This window comes from Oncorhynchus tshawytscha, linkage group LG30 (genome assembly GCF_018296145.1).
Source record: "Oncorhynchus tshawytscha isolate Ot180627B linkage group LG30, Otsh_v2.0, whole genome shotgun sequence".
In the NCBI taxonomy this organism is placed as follows: Eukaryota; Metazoa; Chordata; class Actinopteri; order Salmoniformes; family Salmonidae; genus Oncorhynchus; species Oncorhynchus tshawytscha.
In genome coordinates, this window is record NC_056458.1 from 18509291 (window position 1) to 18524928 (window position 15638).

Below are 15638 nucleotides of genomic sequence, written 5' to 3' on the forward strand. Positions count from 1 at the left end.
TTGTGAAATTGAAAGTGCAGGAACTGAAATAATCTCCCTAGGTGGCGCTGTGAAACTCGAGGTTGATTTAGCTGCCAGTCAACAAACACCAAATAAGAATTGACGCGTAAATAAACGATGGCTAGCTAGCCAGCTAGTTACGAATAATGTGATACCTATCTTCTTCGAGTTTACATTTCTGTCAACGTAGGGATTTTGGTATTTTGTATTATCAAGTAGCTAAGCAACCATCCTGTAGGAAAGCAGACACGATTGGAGGCACGATTCCTAGACAAGTAACGTTAAGTAGATTGCTATTTGGCTGCTGGTACGTAAATCTCATAAACACTGAATAACATTTGAAATGCTGATGTTTGATAGTCAGAGCTCACAGTGGGTTTGTCGATGTCATGGTCGTTATAATGTTAGTTGGAGTTAACTTCGGTTGATGTTACCGACTAACATGCATAGTTTTTTTTTATTTCCCTCTAGGAAGATGATATCCCAGGTGTTCATATTGTCCTCCAAAGGAGATCACCTCATCTACAAAGACTGTATCCTACATCATAATATCTTACCTTTCCCTCTTACACATATCCTTAATCTTCAGGCATTTCTCCCAGTGAGTTGTCAGTGGAAATGCTGTGAATAATGAATGGCCTTAACCCTGAGTTGTCAGTCCGTGGTGAAGCTGGAAAAGATGCTGTCAACAAATTCTATGAGATGGTCACTGCATTGACTGGTGGCCAACCTCCAGTTGTAATGGTAAGTTGAAGGGTTTGGCAAATCGGTATGGTGTGGGTTTTGATCAGCCGTCTATTACGGTATAATCATAGTTTCAAACAGTAATGTGATTTCCCTCCATGGTTGCCCACAGAAACACAAGGAGCTGCATTTTGTTCACATCAGACAGGGAGGGCTCTATTGGGTTGCCACGACGAAAGCTGATGCCTCTCCCTTCACCATCATCGAGTTCCTAAATAGGTAATTGTGTCTGTAAGGAATGTATTCTACAAGTAGCTTTCTGTGTATTTAATATCTCATTTGGTGTGCATCAGTCTCTCCACAACAACCTGATTTACAGGTTGGCCTCTACTGTGTGTGTGTGCGTGTGCATGCGTGCATTAATGTTTTGCTTACTGTGTGTCACAGATTAACAGCCCTGGTTAAGGACTACTGTGGTTGTCTGTCAGAGAAGTCTGTCCAGATGAACTTTGCTCTCATTTATGAGCTGTTGGATGAGGTAGTGGTGAGTATTCTCTCTCTTCTGGCATCCATCTTTATGCCATTTTGAAGGCCCTATATTTGGTCCTAGTTATCCATGCCTATCTCCGTTCCTCCTTATTCCCACTGTCATCTATTTTCCTCCCTCTCTCTCGTCCCACCTTTCTCTCACTTTATCCCCATCAGGACTTTGGTTACATTCAGACGACCTCTACTGATATCCTAAAGAACTTCATCCAGACTGAGGCGGTCAGCTCCAAACCCTTCAGCTTGTTTGACCTTAGTAACGTGGGGCTGGTAAGACACCAATGCATGGTCACAATCACACTGACTCTTGGGGCTGCCCTGAAAATAAGTGCACTGGGTCCCATTTGCTAACATTTCCTAGTTATCTGCTTTTTAACCTTAACATGTTGAGCCCTACTTACTCAGCTCTTTTATTCCACTTTCTTTTCCCTCCTGGTCAGTTTGGAGCAGACACCCAGCAGAATAAAGTGGCCCCCAGTGCAGCTGCCACACGGCCCATCGTGTCAAGTCAAGGAGAACAGGTAAAGAATGTGTCTACTGCTGGATGTTAGTGTGTTGATCGATGAAGATGTACAGATATGTATGAATTCTTTGTATATATGTATTCAACACCTTGTTTTTTCCCTTCTGTCTTCAGGGAGGCAAAAACGAGATATTTGTGGATGTGATTGAAAGGATGTCTGTAGTCATTGGTGCCAATGTAAGTATCACCGATTACATGGTGGAGCCATGCATATGATCAGTATCTCTTCCTTAAAGGTCAAGTCTCTCTACATATGTGAAAATGGCGCATTTCTATGATCTGTAGTTAAGAGGATAAGAAGAACGGTCCTAAAAAACCGCTGCTCTGTAGCTAGGTGTCCATCCAATTGGCGACAGATTTTCATGTGAATATTCTAAAATCTGCATAAAGAAAATATGTGCATTTTCCCACCAGTGGTGTGTTTCTACCAAATGTTTGTATTTTGTAAACGTAGTTAGGGATATTAAACATAGGATTAAACGTTTTAAAATATTGTGATTTTCAAAACCTGTAACGAGTTTCTTGCTCTCTAAGTCACCACACATCTCATAGTGTTTGAAAATCACTGTTGTAACTTCTGATGAGGTCATTGGGTAGAACCAATTATATAATTATATTATATATTTTTTCTTCAAGGCATAGAAATGCGCTGTTTTCACATCTCTGGCTTGGTTGCTGGAGATCATGAATATGAGCTTGAAAAGGGGCAGAGTTGCACTTTAACCTATACTTACTTACTTTCTGTCCTTTCCATTTCTTTCTCTCAAAGCAATTAATTCCCTCACTGTTCTCCAGGGAGTTCTGATGAAGGCAGACATTGAGGGAGAGATCAGAGTGAAGTGTTACATGCCAAGTTGCTCAGGTGAGTTTTCGTGTTTCAAGTCTTCATTTTGAATGATAAGCTGCCAGAGTAGGTACGGTAAATAGAGGGCAAGTACAAATCCGAATTCCTCCGTGTCAAATTCTCATCACTTTCTCTCCCTTTTCCCCTCTACTCTGTTCCTCACCCTGTTGATAGAGATGCGGATTGGACTGAATGAAGAGTTCAGCATAGGAAAGTCCCAGCTGAGCGGTTGGTACCATCCCTTTGCAAATACTACATCCTTCACTGGCAATATTAGTCAATTTGATAAGATCAGCAGTCACTGTGCGGACTGTATGGGTGACCTGAATGATTACTACACTTCCTGTAAAATCCTGCATAAGATGAATATGAGACCATTGTATTAAAACGTATGATTCCCTGCCACGGCATTGATTGTCATAATGGATGTTATTGACCTTTAGTTGTACTCTTATCCATGTTGTGGAAGAGCACAGTCACTATGGGCTGAATTCCCATGGATTCATATTTGCACACATTCTCGTTCAGCTCTCTCATTGACATCAAGGTATTATACAAAAGTCTGCTATCGACTTTTATTCAAATTAGGATTCTGCCATATATTCCAAATGTAGTTTCCCTTCCCCCACCCTCTCTCCTCTCAGGTTATGGGGCAGCTGTTCGTGTGGATGAGTGCAGCTTCCACCAGGCTGTCAGGCTGGATGAGTTTGACACCTATAGAATTCTGAAAGTGTGTCCCAGCCAAGGAGAGGTGCTCATGGAATTTACTAAATCACACACACAAACACTACAACAATACTTGTATCTCACTGTTATATAAACCAATTTATTCTCTCACAGTTTCTTACAAACATTTTCCTTCTCTAGCAAACAGTGATGCAATACCAGTTGTGTGATGACCTGCCCACAGCCCCTCCATTCCGTCTATTCCCTTCTATAGAGAGGGACAGTGGTGGCAGGTACAGAACCCTGTTCATTCATGTTGGGTAGAGAACCCTTTACCAGAACCATCTCAGAATATGTAGAACACACAGATTTCCCTTACTCTTTGATGACAGTCATTTTAACTTCCCCATTTTACTAACTTGAGTGTTGGGAAATCAAGTCTTTAAACAACCCAACCACCACCCTTAATACACACTTGTTCTTCCCCTGTAGGTTGTTGATGTACCTGAAGCTGCGGTGTGACCTGCCCCCAAAGAGGTCAGTTCTCCATTAACAGGAAATGTTTATTTGCTGATATGCATCTTCTGTATGTTGAGAATGTAGAGTTTGCATGGAGCATATGTGGTAGTCATTGAACACTTTATCATGTTGTATGATGCACATTATAATAGTTTAATAACATATGATCGTGTAGTCTGTCAGTGTGATTGTCCTTGCCTTCTCTGACTGGGCTGCAACTTAGGTCCCTCTGTCACTGAGGCAATCTCTTTTCTCTTACAGCGCTGCTATTAATGTTTCTATTACAATACCGGTACCCAAGGGCTCGCTTCGGTGAGAAGAAACTCCTTTTTCTATCTCATGTTCCCTCCATCTTTTGCTTTCTCTCACTATGTGTAACCCCCCCACACACACACACTACATAACAAGCTCCCCCTCCTCTCTCTTTTCTCACCCTCTTTGTTCTCCAGTCTCTCTCAGGAGTTGAGCAGCCCAGACCAGAGTGCTGAGCTGCAGCCAAAAAACAAGGCTGTCCATTGGGAGATCCCTCGCTTCCCTGGGGGCGCACAGCTCTCCGCCCTGTTCAAGGTGACTAAACATATCCGAACAACAATGGGAAACATGGAAATAGTAGATACTGGTAGTGTGAGAGTATAATAGGCCAGTTTCAATTATTATGAAGTCAGGAAATCAGGAACTTCTTATCAATCAGGAAGAATCACCTCTGCACACGTGTTTGCTGTAGATCAGATTGTTAGGTGCAGATCAGGTTCTCAAAATCCATGAGCCATTTCGCATAGAGCAATGATGCATATGCAGACAGCATCGAATGGTTACCATGCAGTACCATTCAAAAGTTTGGACATAGCTATTCATTCATTTTTTCTTTATTTGTACTATTTTCTACATTGTATAATAATAGTGAAGACATCAAAGGTATGACATAACACATATGGAATCATGTAGTAACCAAAAAACTGTGAAACAAATCAAAATATTTTATTTTACATTTGAGATTCTTCAAAGTAGCCACCCTTTGCTTTATTGACAGCTTTGCACATTCTCGGCATTCTCTCAACCTGCTTCATGAGGAATGTTATTCCAACTGTCTTGAAAGAGTTTTCACATCCTGAGCACTTGTTGGCTGCTTTTCCTTCACTCTGTGGTCCAACTCATCCCAAACCATCTCAATTGGGTTGAGGTCGGGTGATTGTGGAGGCCAGGTCATCTGATGCAGCACGCCATCACTCTCCTTCTTGATCAAATAGCCATTGCACAGCCTGGCGGTGTGTTTTGGGTCATTGTCCTGTTGAAAAACAAATGATAGTCCCACTAAGAGCAAACCAGATGAGATGGCGTATCAATGCAGCCATGCTGGCTAAGTGTACCTTGAATTCAAAATAAATCACACAATGTCACCAGCAAAGCACACCCACAACATGACTCCTCCACCATGCTTCACGGTGGGAACCACACATGTGGAGATCATACGTTCACCTACTCTGCGTCTCACAAAGACAGCGGTTAGAACCAAAAATCTCAGATTTGGACTCATCAGACCAAAGGACAGATTTCCACCAGTCTAATGTCCATTGCTCATGTTTCTTGGCCCAAGCAAGTCTCTTCTTCTTATTATTTTTTTTTACCTTTATTTAACTAGGCAAGTCAGTTAAGAACAAATTCTTATTTTCAATGACGGCCTAGGAACAGTGGGTTAACTGCCTGTTCAGGGGCAGAACGACAGATTTGTACCTTGTCAGCTCAGGTGTTTGAACTTGCAACCTTCCGGTTACTAGTCCAACGCTCTAACTACTAGGCTACCCTTGGTGTCCTTTAGTAGTGGTTTCTTTGCAGCAATTCGACCATGAAGGCCTGATTCGCACAGTCTCTGAACAGTTGATGTTGAGATGTCTGTTACTTGAACTCTGTGAAGCATTTATTTGGGCTGCAATCTGAGGTGCAGTTAATTGGCCATTTTTGAGGCTGGTAACTCTAACTTATCCTCTGCAGCAGAGGTAACTCTGGGTCTTCCTTTCCTGTGGCGGGCCTCATGAGAGCCAGTTTTATCATAGCGCTTGATGGTTTTTGCGACTGCACTTGAAGTTCTTGAAATTTTCCAGATTGATTGACATTCATGTCTTAAAGTAACGATGGACTGTCGTTTCTCTTTGCTTATTTGAGCTGTTCTTGCTGTAGGGTTATCTTCTTTATACCAATCCTACCTTGTCACAACACAACTGATTGGCTCAAACGCATTAAGAAGGAAAGAAATTCCACAAATGAACTTTTAACAAGGCATACCTTTTTAATTGAAATGCATGCGCTGGTTGAGAGAATACCATGTGAGAGAATACCATGTGTGTGCAAAGCTGTCATCAAGGCAAAGGGTGGCTACTTTGAAGAATCTCAAATATAAAATATTTTGATTTGTTTTACACTTTTTTTGGTTTCTACATGATTCCATATGTGTTATTTCATTGTTTTAATGTCTTCACATTTATTCTACAATGTAGAAAATAGTAAAATAAAGAAAAACCCTAGAATGAGTAGGTGTGTCCAAACTTTTGACTGGTCTTGTACGTTAGTGAAAACTTTGCAAGTGCATTATATGCCCCTAATAGTAGATAGACAACTTTGTATATGATTGACCAACATGCTGACCACTTCCTCTCTCTCTGTACATTCAGCTGGAGGTCTCTGGCCTTAGCGCTGCCTCATTACAGGAAGTGGGACCGGTCAGTCTGAACTTTGAGCTGCCGAAGTACACCAGCACAGGACTGCAAATTAGATTCCTCCGCCTGTCCCCGATACAGCCTGGACCGTCGCAACGCTGGGTCCGCTATGTAACCCATTCAGACTCGTATACCATCCGTATCTGATACGGACATACAGTACATACACACACCATTGATCAGTCAGACTCTCAGTACAGATGTGAGCCCCGATCCTGACTGCCTGAAAACGTCAAGGGACTTTTGTATCAAATGTTTATTCTGGTATATGACGGAGTGACCCAATACAAATCTACTACATCAAAAAGTTACCCCTACATTTCACTATTGTCCTTATATTATGTCATGTGGGAAATCATTCAGGAAAGTCTATGAATGTACATAAAAACATATTCAGCACATTTGAGTTTCTGTAATGCAGGGATAATCAGGATCAATATACAAATAACCAGGACCAACCCCTGGAGGTCCGCAGAGGTACTGCAGGGGGTCCACAGCTAGATAAAAAGTATGTGTGTATATATATATATATTACACACACAGTACCAGTCAAAACACCTACTCATTCAAGGGTTTTTCTTTATTTTAACTATTTTCTACATTGTAGAATAATAGTGAAGACATCAAACTATAAAATAACACATGTAACCTAAAAAGTGTTGAAACAAAATATATTTGAGATTCTTCAAAGTAGCCACCCTTTGACTTGAGTCCACCTGTGGTAAATTCAATTGATTGGATATGATTTGGAAAGGCACACACCTGTCTATATAAGATCCCATAGTTGATAGTGCATGTCAGAGCAAAAACTAAGCCATGAGGTTGAAGGAATTCTGTCTATAGAGCTCCGAAACAGGATTGTGCTGAGACACAAATTTGGGGAAGGGTGCCAAAAAACATCTGCTGCATTGAAAGTCCCCAAGAACACAGTGGCCTCCATCATTCTTAAATGGAAGAAGTTTGGAACCACCAAGACTCTTCCTAGAGCTGGCCGCTCGGCCAAACTGAGCAATCGGGGGAGAAGGGCCTTGGTTAGGGAGGTGACCAAGAACCCGATGGTCACTTTGACAGAGCTCCAGAGTTCCTCTGTGGAGATGGGGAAACCTTCCAGAAGGACAACCATCTTTGCAGCACTCCACCAGTCAGGTCTTTATGGTAGAGTGGCCAGATGGAAGCAACGCCTCAGTAAAAAGGCACATGACAGCCCGCTTGGAGTTTGCCAAAAGTCACCTAAAGGACTCTCAGACCATGAGAAACAAGATTCTCTGGTCTGATGAAACCAAGATTGAACTCTTTGGCCTGAATGCCAAGCATCACGTCTGGAGGAAACCTGGCACTATCCCTACGGTGAAGTATGGTGGTGGCAGCATCATGCTGTGGGGATGGGTTTCAGCGGCAGGGACTGGGATACTAGTCCGGATTGAGAGAAAGATGAACAGAGCAAAGTACAGAGAGATCCTTGATGAAAACCTGCTCTAGAGCGCTCAGGACCTCAGACTGGGGTGAAGGTTCACCTTCCAACAGGACACGACCCTAAGCACACAGCCAAGTCAAGACAGGAGTGGCTTCGGGACAAGTCTCTGATTGTCTTTGAGTAGCCCAGCCAGAGCCCAGACTTGAACCCGGTCGAACATCTCTGGAGAGACCTGAAAATAGCTGTGCAGCGACGCTCCCCATCCAACCTGACAAAGCTTGCAGAGAAGAATGGGAGAAACCTAAATACTGGTGTGCCAAGCTTGTAGCGTCATACCTCATTTGCAAAAATTTTGAAAAAACTGTTTTCCCTTTGTCATTATGGGGTATTGTGTTTAGATTGATGGGGGGAAATGTAATCAATTTTAGAATAAGGCTGTAACGTAACAAAGTGGAAAAAGGGAAGGGGTTTGAATACTTTCCGAATGCACTGTATAGTGGTGTATGGCTCCTATTTCCATCCATGGCTAATTTAGACAACAACACAACGAGTTGCAACAATTCAAGTTTTTCTGTCAATGATGTGTGCTCTCAATGGGATTTGATAGGAGTGAAGCCAAATCCAAGCTGGCTTCCCTTGACACTTTTTTGTGGAGCACCAGGCCCATTCAATAAACTCGCTCAGTTTAGCTCGATGCTGATTGGCTAAATTTTCATACTTTTTTTGTCAAGGGAGGTAAGATGCTCGCTGGCTTCCCTTGCCTTCAATGCTATGGGCGGCAACAATGTCATACTCGTTTGGACCAGACAGCATCAGATAGCCTACACGTAGAGAGACAGAGGGGCGCTGTTTCCAGTGAGAACGCACATTCAGCCTCTTGCGAATTTAAGGGAAATTATGAAACAGAGTTAAAAGAGATTATTTATGTTTTTATATTTTTTATTTGGGCTTTTTTTGGGAAGCCTGGCTACCCTTGGTATCGATGAATACACACTACTGCTACTAGGAAGACTACATTTGCTTTCTAAAGGACTGACATGAGCATGATGCTGCCCATTTCTCATACATTTAGCCTATAAAAGGCCTATAGCAAATCAAAGTGTATTTGTCATGTTTGCCGAATACAACAGATGTAGACCTTACATTGAAATGCTTACTTACAAGCCCTAACCAGCAGTTCAATTTTTAAGTAAAAAATTGGTATTAGGTAAAGAAAAAAACGTTAAATGACAGTGAAAATAACAGTAGCGAGGTTATATACAGGTGTTACCGGTACAGAGTCAATGTGCGGGGGCACCGGTTAGTTGGGCTAATTTGAGGTAATATGTACATGTAGTTTAATGTATAGTTTAATGTGACTAAGCATAGATGATAAACAGAGTAGCAGAAATGTGAAAGAGGGGGAGGGGGTGGCGGGACACAATGCAAATAGTCCGGGTAATCATCAGGTGCACCGGTTAGCCGGGCTAAGTGATGTAATATGTACATGAATGTAATGTTATAGTTAAAGTGACTGCATAGAATGTAGTAGTAGCGTAAAAGAGAGGGTGCAAATAGTCCGGGTAGCCATTTGATTACCTGTTCAGGAGTCTTATGGCATGGGGGTAAAAGCTGTTGAGAAGCCTCTTGGACCTAGACTTGGCGCTCCGGTACCGCTTGCCATGCGGTAGCAGAGAGAACAGTCTTTGACTGGGGTGGCTGTGGTTGTTGACTATTTTTATGGCCTTTCTCTGACACCGCCTGGTGTAGAGGTCCTGGATGGCATCTTGTTTGAATATGGAAGGTAACGTGTAGGAACTAAAATATTTCAGTGATATTTCTGCAGTGTGCCGACTTGACGGATCCCATGGGATGATGCGGCACACTGCTGATAAACCTATTTTTTGCCTTGGTATAGCTCTATTCGGACTGGTTTTACTAGAGACGTTGGTTTTGTAATTGTTATACAAGCATGTGCGCTATTCCACGGCTCGATTCACACAATATTTGTTTTTCAAAACTCCCCTGTAATTCAACATTTTTTCAAATTGGATTGACTCTTATGACGGAAGCATGGAGGGTTTTGTTGTGGCGTAAAGCTATTTGATGTCTAGACGATAATAGGCAACACTGGTAACTCTTATTTGTCTGCCAAATGTATAGGTCTCCCCATAATATTTAAATTGATGAAGTGCGATCATAGGCTAATCATTATTTTAACGATCCATGTCCTTCCTAATAACGATGCCCCCCACCATGCTGATTTGAGCTTCTGAACCATATTTGCACATGATTGTGTTTGTGGATGAGAAAGTGAACTTGCCTTTTCCAAAAAGTTTTGCGGAAATAGTATAGTGCTTTGCGATGTAGCTATCATCCTCTAGATTTTCACGCCAACCCTAATCTAGCGCGTCTGATTCAATAATTAGCTGGTTGATAAACTGATCAGGTTAGTTACAACTGGGGTTGGAGCGAAGACCTACAGGAATTTAGCTCTCAGAGAATAAGGTTGGAGAGCCCTGACCTAGGACATCAACAGCAAACCAGTGTTTCATTAAATAATCTATAGGCACAAGTGTTTATTGCACATTTAGGCCTAATTAAACTGATGCTGTTGACGATTTTCAACTTCAATTCACTGGCACTATGAAAAATAGCTTAACCATACTCATTGATAGCCTAATATATACTTTTGGTGAATTTACGAGGCATTGCTAGACATGCCATTGCTACACTGAACAAAAATATAAACGCAGCATACAACAACTTCAAAGATTTGACAGAGTTACAGTTAATATAAGGAAATCAGTCAATCAAAAATAAATTCATTAGGCCCTAACCTATGGATTTCACATGACTGGGAATTCAGATATGCATCTGTTGGTTCTCACAAAATGTAGGGGAAAGGATCAGTTAAATGAAACAATCTGAAAACCAGTCAGTATCTGACCACCATTTGCCTCATGCAACGTGACACATCTTCTTCGCATAGATTTGATCAGGCTGTTGATTCACGCTGTCTGCCATCTGCCCGGTACAGTTGAAACCAGGATTCATCTGTGAAGACCACACTTCTCCAGTGTGCCAGCAGCCATCGAATGTGAGCATTAGTCCACTGATGCCGGTTACTACGCCGAACTGCAAACATGACCAACACTTTACAGGTTGCGTTTTATATTTTTGTTCAGTGTGTATATAATGTGTCACCCTCACTTTCTTCCTGTATTTTCTCTCTCTCTTCATGTCTTCTCTCTCACGCGATTCTAGGTGTGGTATCCCAGCTGATTGTCTGTTTAAAGGTTACTGTGCATATGAGTACACAGAAGTATGAAAGGTGAAGACCACTGTGTGTGGGACTACAACTTGAGAAACAGCAGCACCAGCAACAGCTTTGGGATAAGGGAAAACTCACAGTAAAATCCCTGCCTTACGTTTTTGTAACACAGAGAAATAAAACTTGATTGTCTTCATTACTTCATTGATGCACTGGTACAGTATGAGCCAAAATGTGTATTTTTAATAAGGTTTTCCAGAACAATACTCATTCCATGCAATGTCACACATTGATCTTGTGTTTATATCAGATCATCAAAAGGTTCTACAGCTGCACCACCGAGAGCATGGTTGCATCACTGCCTGGTATGGCAACTGCTCGGCCTCCGACCACAAGGCACTACAGAGTGTGTGTGTACGGCCCAGTACGTCACTAGGGCCAAGCTTCCTGCCATCCAGGACGTCTATATCAGGCGGTGTTAGAGGAAGCTCTAAAAAATGTCAAAGACTCCAGCCACCCTAGTCATAGACTGTTAACTCTGCTACCGCACGGCAAGCGGTACGGTAATAACATTTTATTTGTCACATGTATATATGTATGATTAAAATGAATAATAATAATAAACCTTTGCGAAGTGAATTGTCTGTGTACAGTGCAACAGACACTCAAAGTGAAATACAGTTTACATGGAAATGACACACTGGGACACATTTAATTGCAAAGTGATCTTTCATATAATTGATATACATTTTAATTACTGATACCTCCACTATGCTCACATGTTCTTGACCTGATTTGTTTTATGTTGTTTGCACAGCCAACGCTCTCACAGGAGTATTTACATGAACATTCCTGCTGGCCTACTTTTCCAAAAATCCATTCATACCACAGAAACATAACCACTGAAGGTTGGCCTTTCTCAGTTAGGTACGGAAATCCATTAATCCAATCCTAGTCTCATGGCCATCCCACACTTGAACTGGATGCAGAGATTTGTCAAATCCCGTACAACAATCGCAGGTCCTGCAGCCAGGCAGCCACTTCCTGTAGTTCAGGAACAGGATGTGATGCCATCAGGCGAGGCCAGCCATCTTGTTGAGCAGGGCCTTCTGGTGCTGGAGGTCAGAGTTCGCAGTGGGTTGGAGTAGCCCTGAAACTGAGGAGGAGGAAAGAAAATAGGATAACAGAAACAGTACATTTTACAATTGTAAACTACCCTGATGGTGTCTCCAGTAATGACACTTCTGCAATATATATATTTACTATATTTACTTTCATTGTACTGGTGTGAGTATATAGTCTGTCACTGCTACATGTTTCCACGATGATATTGAATTACCTACCATCATCTCGGCCAAGGGACGATGGCCAACAGCAACTTTATGGCGAATCTGGATGTCCCGGATGGCCCCTCGCCCTTGAGCTAGGTCATCCAGCACGAGGCTCAGGTGCTCCTCCCCCACGTCACCTCCAGTGTCATCACAGGCTCCAACACCTGCCCCCCGCCTGCCTCAGAGCCTACAGAAATGGACAAACACAACACTGTTACTACTGTAGTATTACTATCACCAACAAACATGCTACTGTATTGCTAATGCCTTTTTTCTTCTATGGGCACTCACAAACCACTGAGGAGACTACAGTACATAGGCAGAGATCATCTCACATTGTGTACACAACTCTATCAAAGGTGTTCCTGTGCAGGTGTTAATGTACAGTACTAGTACTAGTCAAAAGCTTGGACACACCTACTCATTCAAGGGTTTTTCTTTATTTTACTATTTTGACTATTTTATAATAGTGAAGAAATCAAAACAATGAAATAACACAGATGGAATCATGTAGTAACCAAAAGAAGTGTTAATTGTACATTTGAGATTCTTTAAAGTAGCCACTCTTTGCCTTGATGACAGCGTTGCACAAGCTTGGCATTCTCTCAAACAGCTTCATGAGGTAGTCACCTGAAATGCATTTCTATTAAACAGGTGTCTTGAGAAAAGTTAATTTGTGGAATTTCTCTTTCTTAATGTGTTTGAGCCAATCAGTTGTGTTGTGACAAGGTAGGGTTGGTATACAGCAGATAGCCCTATTTGATAAAAGACCAAGTCTATATCATAGCAAGAACAGCTCAAATAAACAAAGTGAAATGACAGTCCATCATTACTTTAAGACATGAAGGTCAGTTATTCTTGAAAGTCAAGAACTTTGAAAGTTTCTTCAAGTGCAGTCGCAAAAACCATCAAGCGCTATGATGAAACTGGCTCTCATGATGACCGCCACAGGAAAGGAAGACCCAGAGTTACCTCTGCTGCAGAAGATAAGTTCATTAGAGTTACCAGACTCAGAAATTGCAGCCCAAATAATTGATTCACAGAGTTCAAGTAACAGACACATCTCAACATCAACTGTTCAGAGGAGACTGCTTGAATCAAGCCTTCGTGGTCGAATTGCTGCAAAGAAACCAACACTAAAGGACACCAATAAAAATAAGACTCTTGCTTGGGCCAAGAAACACGAGCAATGGACATTAGACCAGTGGAAATCTGTCCTGATGAGTCCAAATTTGAGATTTTTGGTTCCAACCGCCGTGTCTTTGTGAGACGCAGAGTAGGTGAATGGTTGATATCTGCATGTGTAGTTCCCACTGTGAAGTGTAGAGGAGGAGGTGTGATGGTGTGAGGGTACTTTGCTGGTGACCCTGCCAGTGATTTATTTTGAATTTGAGCGACACTTAACCAGCATGGCTACCACAGCATTCTGCAGCAATACGCCATCCCATCTGGTTTGCGCTTAGTGGGACTATCATTTGTTTTTCAACAGGACAATGACACAACACACCTACAGGCTGTGTAAGGGCTGCATGAGATGACCTGTTCTCCACAATCACCCGACCTCAACCCAATTGAGATGGTTTGGGATGAGTTGTCCCACAGAGTGAAGGAAATGCATCCAACAAGTGCTCAGCAAATGTGGGAACTCCTTCAAGACTGTAGAGGGAAAGCATTCCAGGTGAATCTGGTTGAGAGAATGCCAAGAGAGTGCAAAGCTGACATCAAGGCAAAGGGTGGCTACTTTGAATAATCAAAAAAATAAAACATATTTTGATTTGTTTAACACTTTTTTGGTTACTACATGATACATGTGTTATTTCATAGTTTTGATGTTTTCACTATTATTCTACGATGTAGAAAGAAAAACCCTTGAATGAGTACTTTTGACTGGTACTGTATATTTATAAATGTATGTATTTATTTATTTAGTTTTTAGGGGGTGCTGCGGCACCCTCAGCACACCCACTTACTGCAGCTATGTTCATATAGAAAAGTAGTGTAAGGAGTTGTGTCTTTTCTATAACTTCCAGTGCATTTGGAAAGTATTCAGACCCTTTGACATTTTCCAAATTTTTGTTATATTACACCCTTATTCTAAAATGTATTAAATTGTTTTTTTTTCACCTCATCAATCTACATACAATACCCCATAACGACAAAAGCAAAAACTGTTTAGACATTTTCGCAAATGAATTACAAGTAAAAAAACGAAATATTATATTTACATAAGTATTCAGACCCTTTATTCACCACTTTGTTGAAGCAGCTTTGGCAGCGACTTCAGCCTCAAGTCTTCTTGGGTATGACGCTACAAGCTTGGGACACCTGTATTTGGGGAGTTTCTCCCATTCTTTTCTGCATATCCTCTTAAGCTCTGTCAGGTTAAATGGGGAGTGTCACTGCACAGCTATTTTCAGGTCTCTCAAGAGATGTTCGAACGGGTACAAGTCCGGGCTCTGGCTGGACTACTCAATGACATTCAGAGGCTTGTCCCGAAGCCACTCCTGCGTTGTCTTAGGGTCGTTGTCCTGCTGGAAGGTGAACCGTCGACCCAGTCTGAGGCTCTGAGCACTCTGGAGAAGGTTTTCATCAAGGATCTCTCTGTACTTTGCTCTGTTAATCTTTCCCTTGATCCTGACTAGTCTCCCAGACCCTGCTGCTGAAAAACATCCCCACAGCATGATGCTGTCATCACCATGCTTCACCGTATTGATTTTGCCAGGTTTCCTCCAGACGTGATGCTTGGCATTCAGGCCAAAGAGTTCAATCTTGGTTTCATCAGACCAGAGAATCTTGTTTCTCATGGTCTGAGAGTCTTTAGGTGCCTTTTAGCAAACTCCAAGCGGCCTGTCATGTGCCTTTTACTGAGGAGTGTCTTCCGTCTGGCCACTCTACCATAAAGGCCTGATTGGTAGAGTGCTGCAGAGATGGTTGTCCTTCTGGAAAGTTCTCCCATCTCCACAGATACATTCTGGAGCTCTGTCAGAGTGACCATCGTGTTCTTGGTCACCTCCCTGACCAATACCTTTCTCCCTTGATTGCTCATTTTGGCCAGGCGGCTAGCTCTAGGAACTTCTTCCATTTAAAATCCAGACTGTATCACATCCAGCCATGATTGGGAGTCCCATAGCGAGGCGCACAATTGGG

General features: G+C 42.1%; 1 protein-coding gene across 1 annotated transcript; it reads left to right on the forward strand.

The window, feature by feature from the left end:
* The first annotated feature begins 72 nt into the window (after positions 1-72).
* Positions 73-6804, forward strand: ap4m1 (adaptor related protein complex 4 subunit mu 1). The gene is made up of 16 exons (XM_024394082.1): positions 73-307; positions 472-533; positions 659-744; positions 857-963; positions 1132-1228; positions 1390-1500; positions 1671-1751; positions 1868-1930; positions 2549-2615; positions 2772-2825; positions 3242-3348; positions 3465-3556; positions 3756-3800; positions 4044-4094; positions 4232-4349; positions 6449-6804. The coding sequence occupies exons 2-16, from the start codon at positions 476-478 to the stop codon at positions 6638-6640; spliced, it is 1329 nt and encodes a 442-aa protein (XP_024249850.1). The 5' UTR covers positions 73-307; positions 472-475; the 3' UTR covers positions 6641-6804.
* The last annotated feature ends 8834 nt before the right edge of the window (positions 6805-15638 follow it).

Coding starts and splice junctions, on each gene's coding strand:
- ap4m1 (XM_024394082.1), top strand. CDS start 476: ATGATATCCCAGGTGTTCATATTGTCCTCCAAAGGAGATCACCTCATC. Junction 964..1,131: donor ATCATCGAGTTCCTAAATAG/GTAATTGTGTCT, acceptor TGTGTGTCACAG/ATTAACAGCCCTGGTTAAGG. Junction 1,931..2,548: donor CTGTAGTCATTGGTGCCAAT/GTAAGTATCACC, acceptor ACTGTTCTCCAG/GGAGTTCTGATGAAGGCAGA.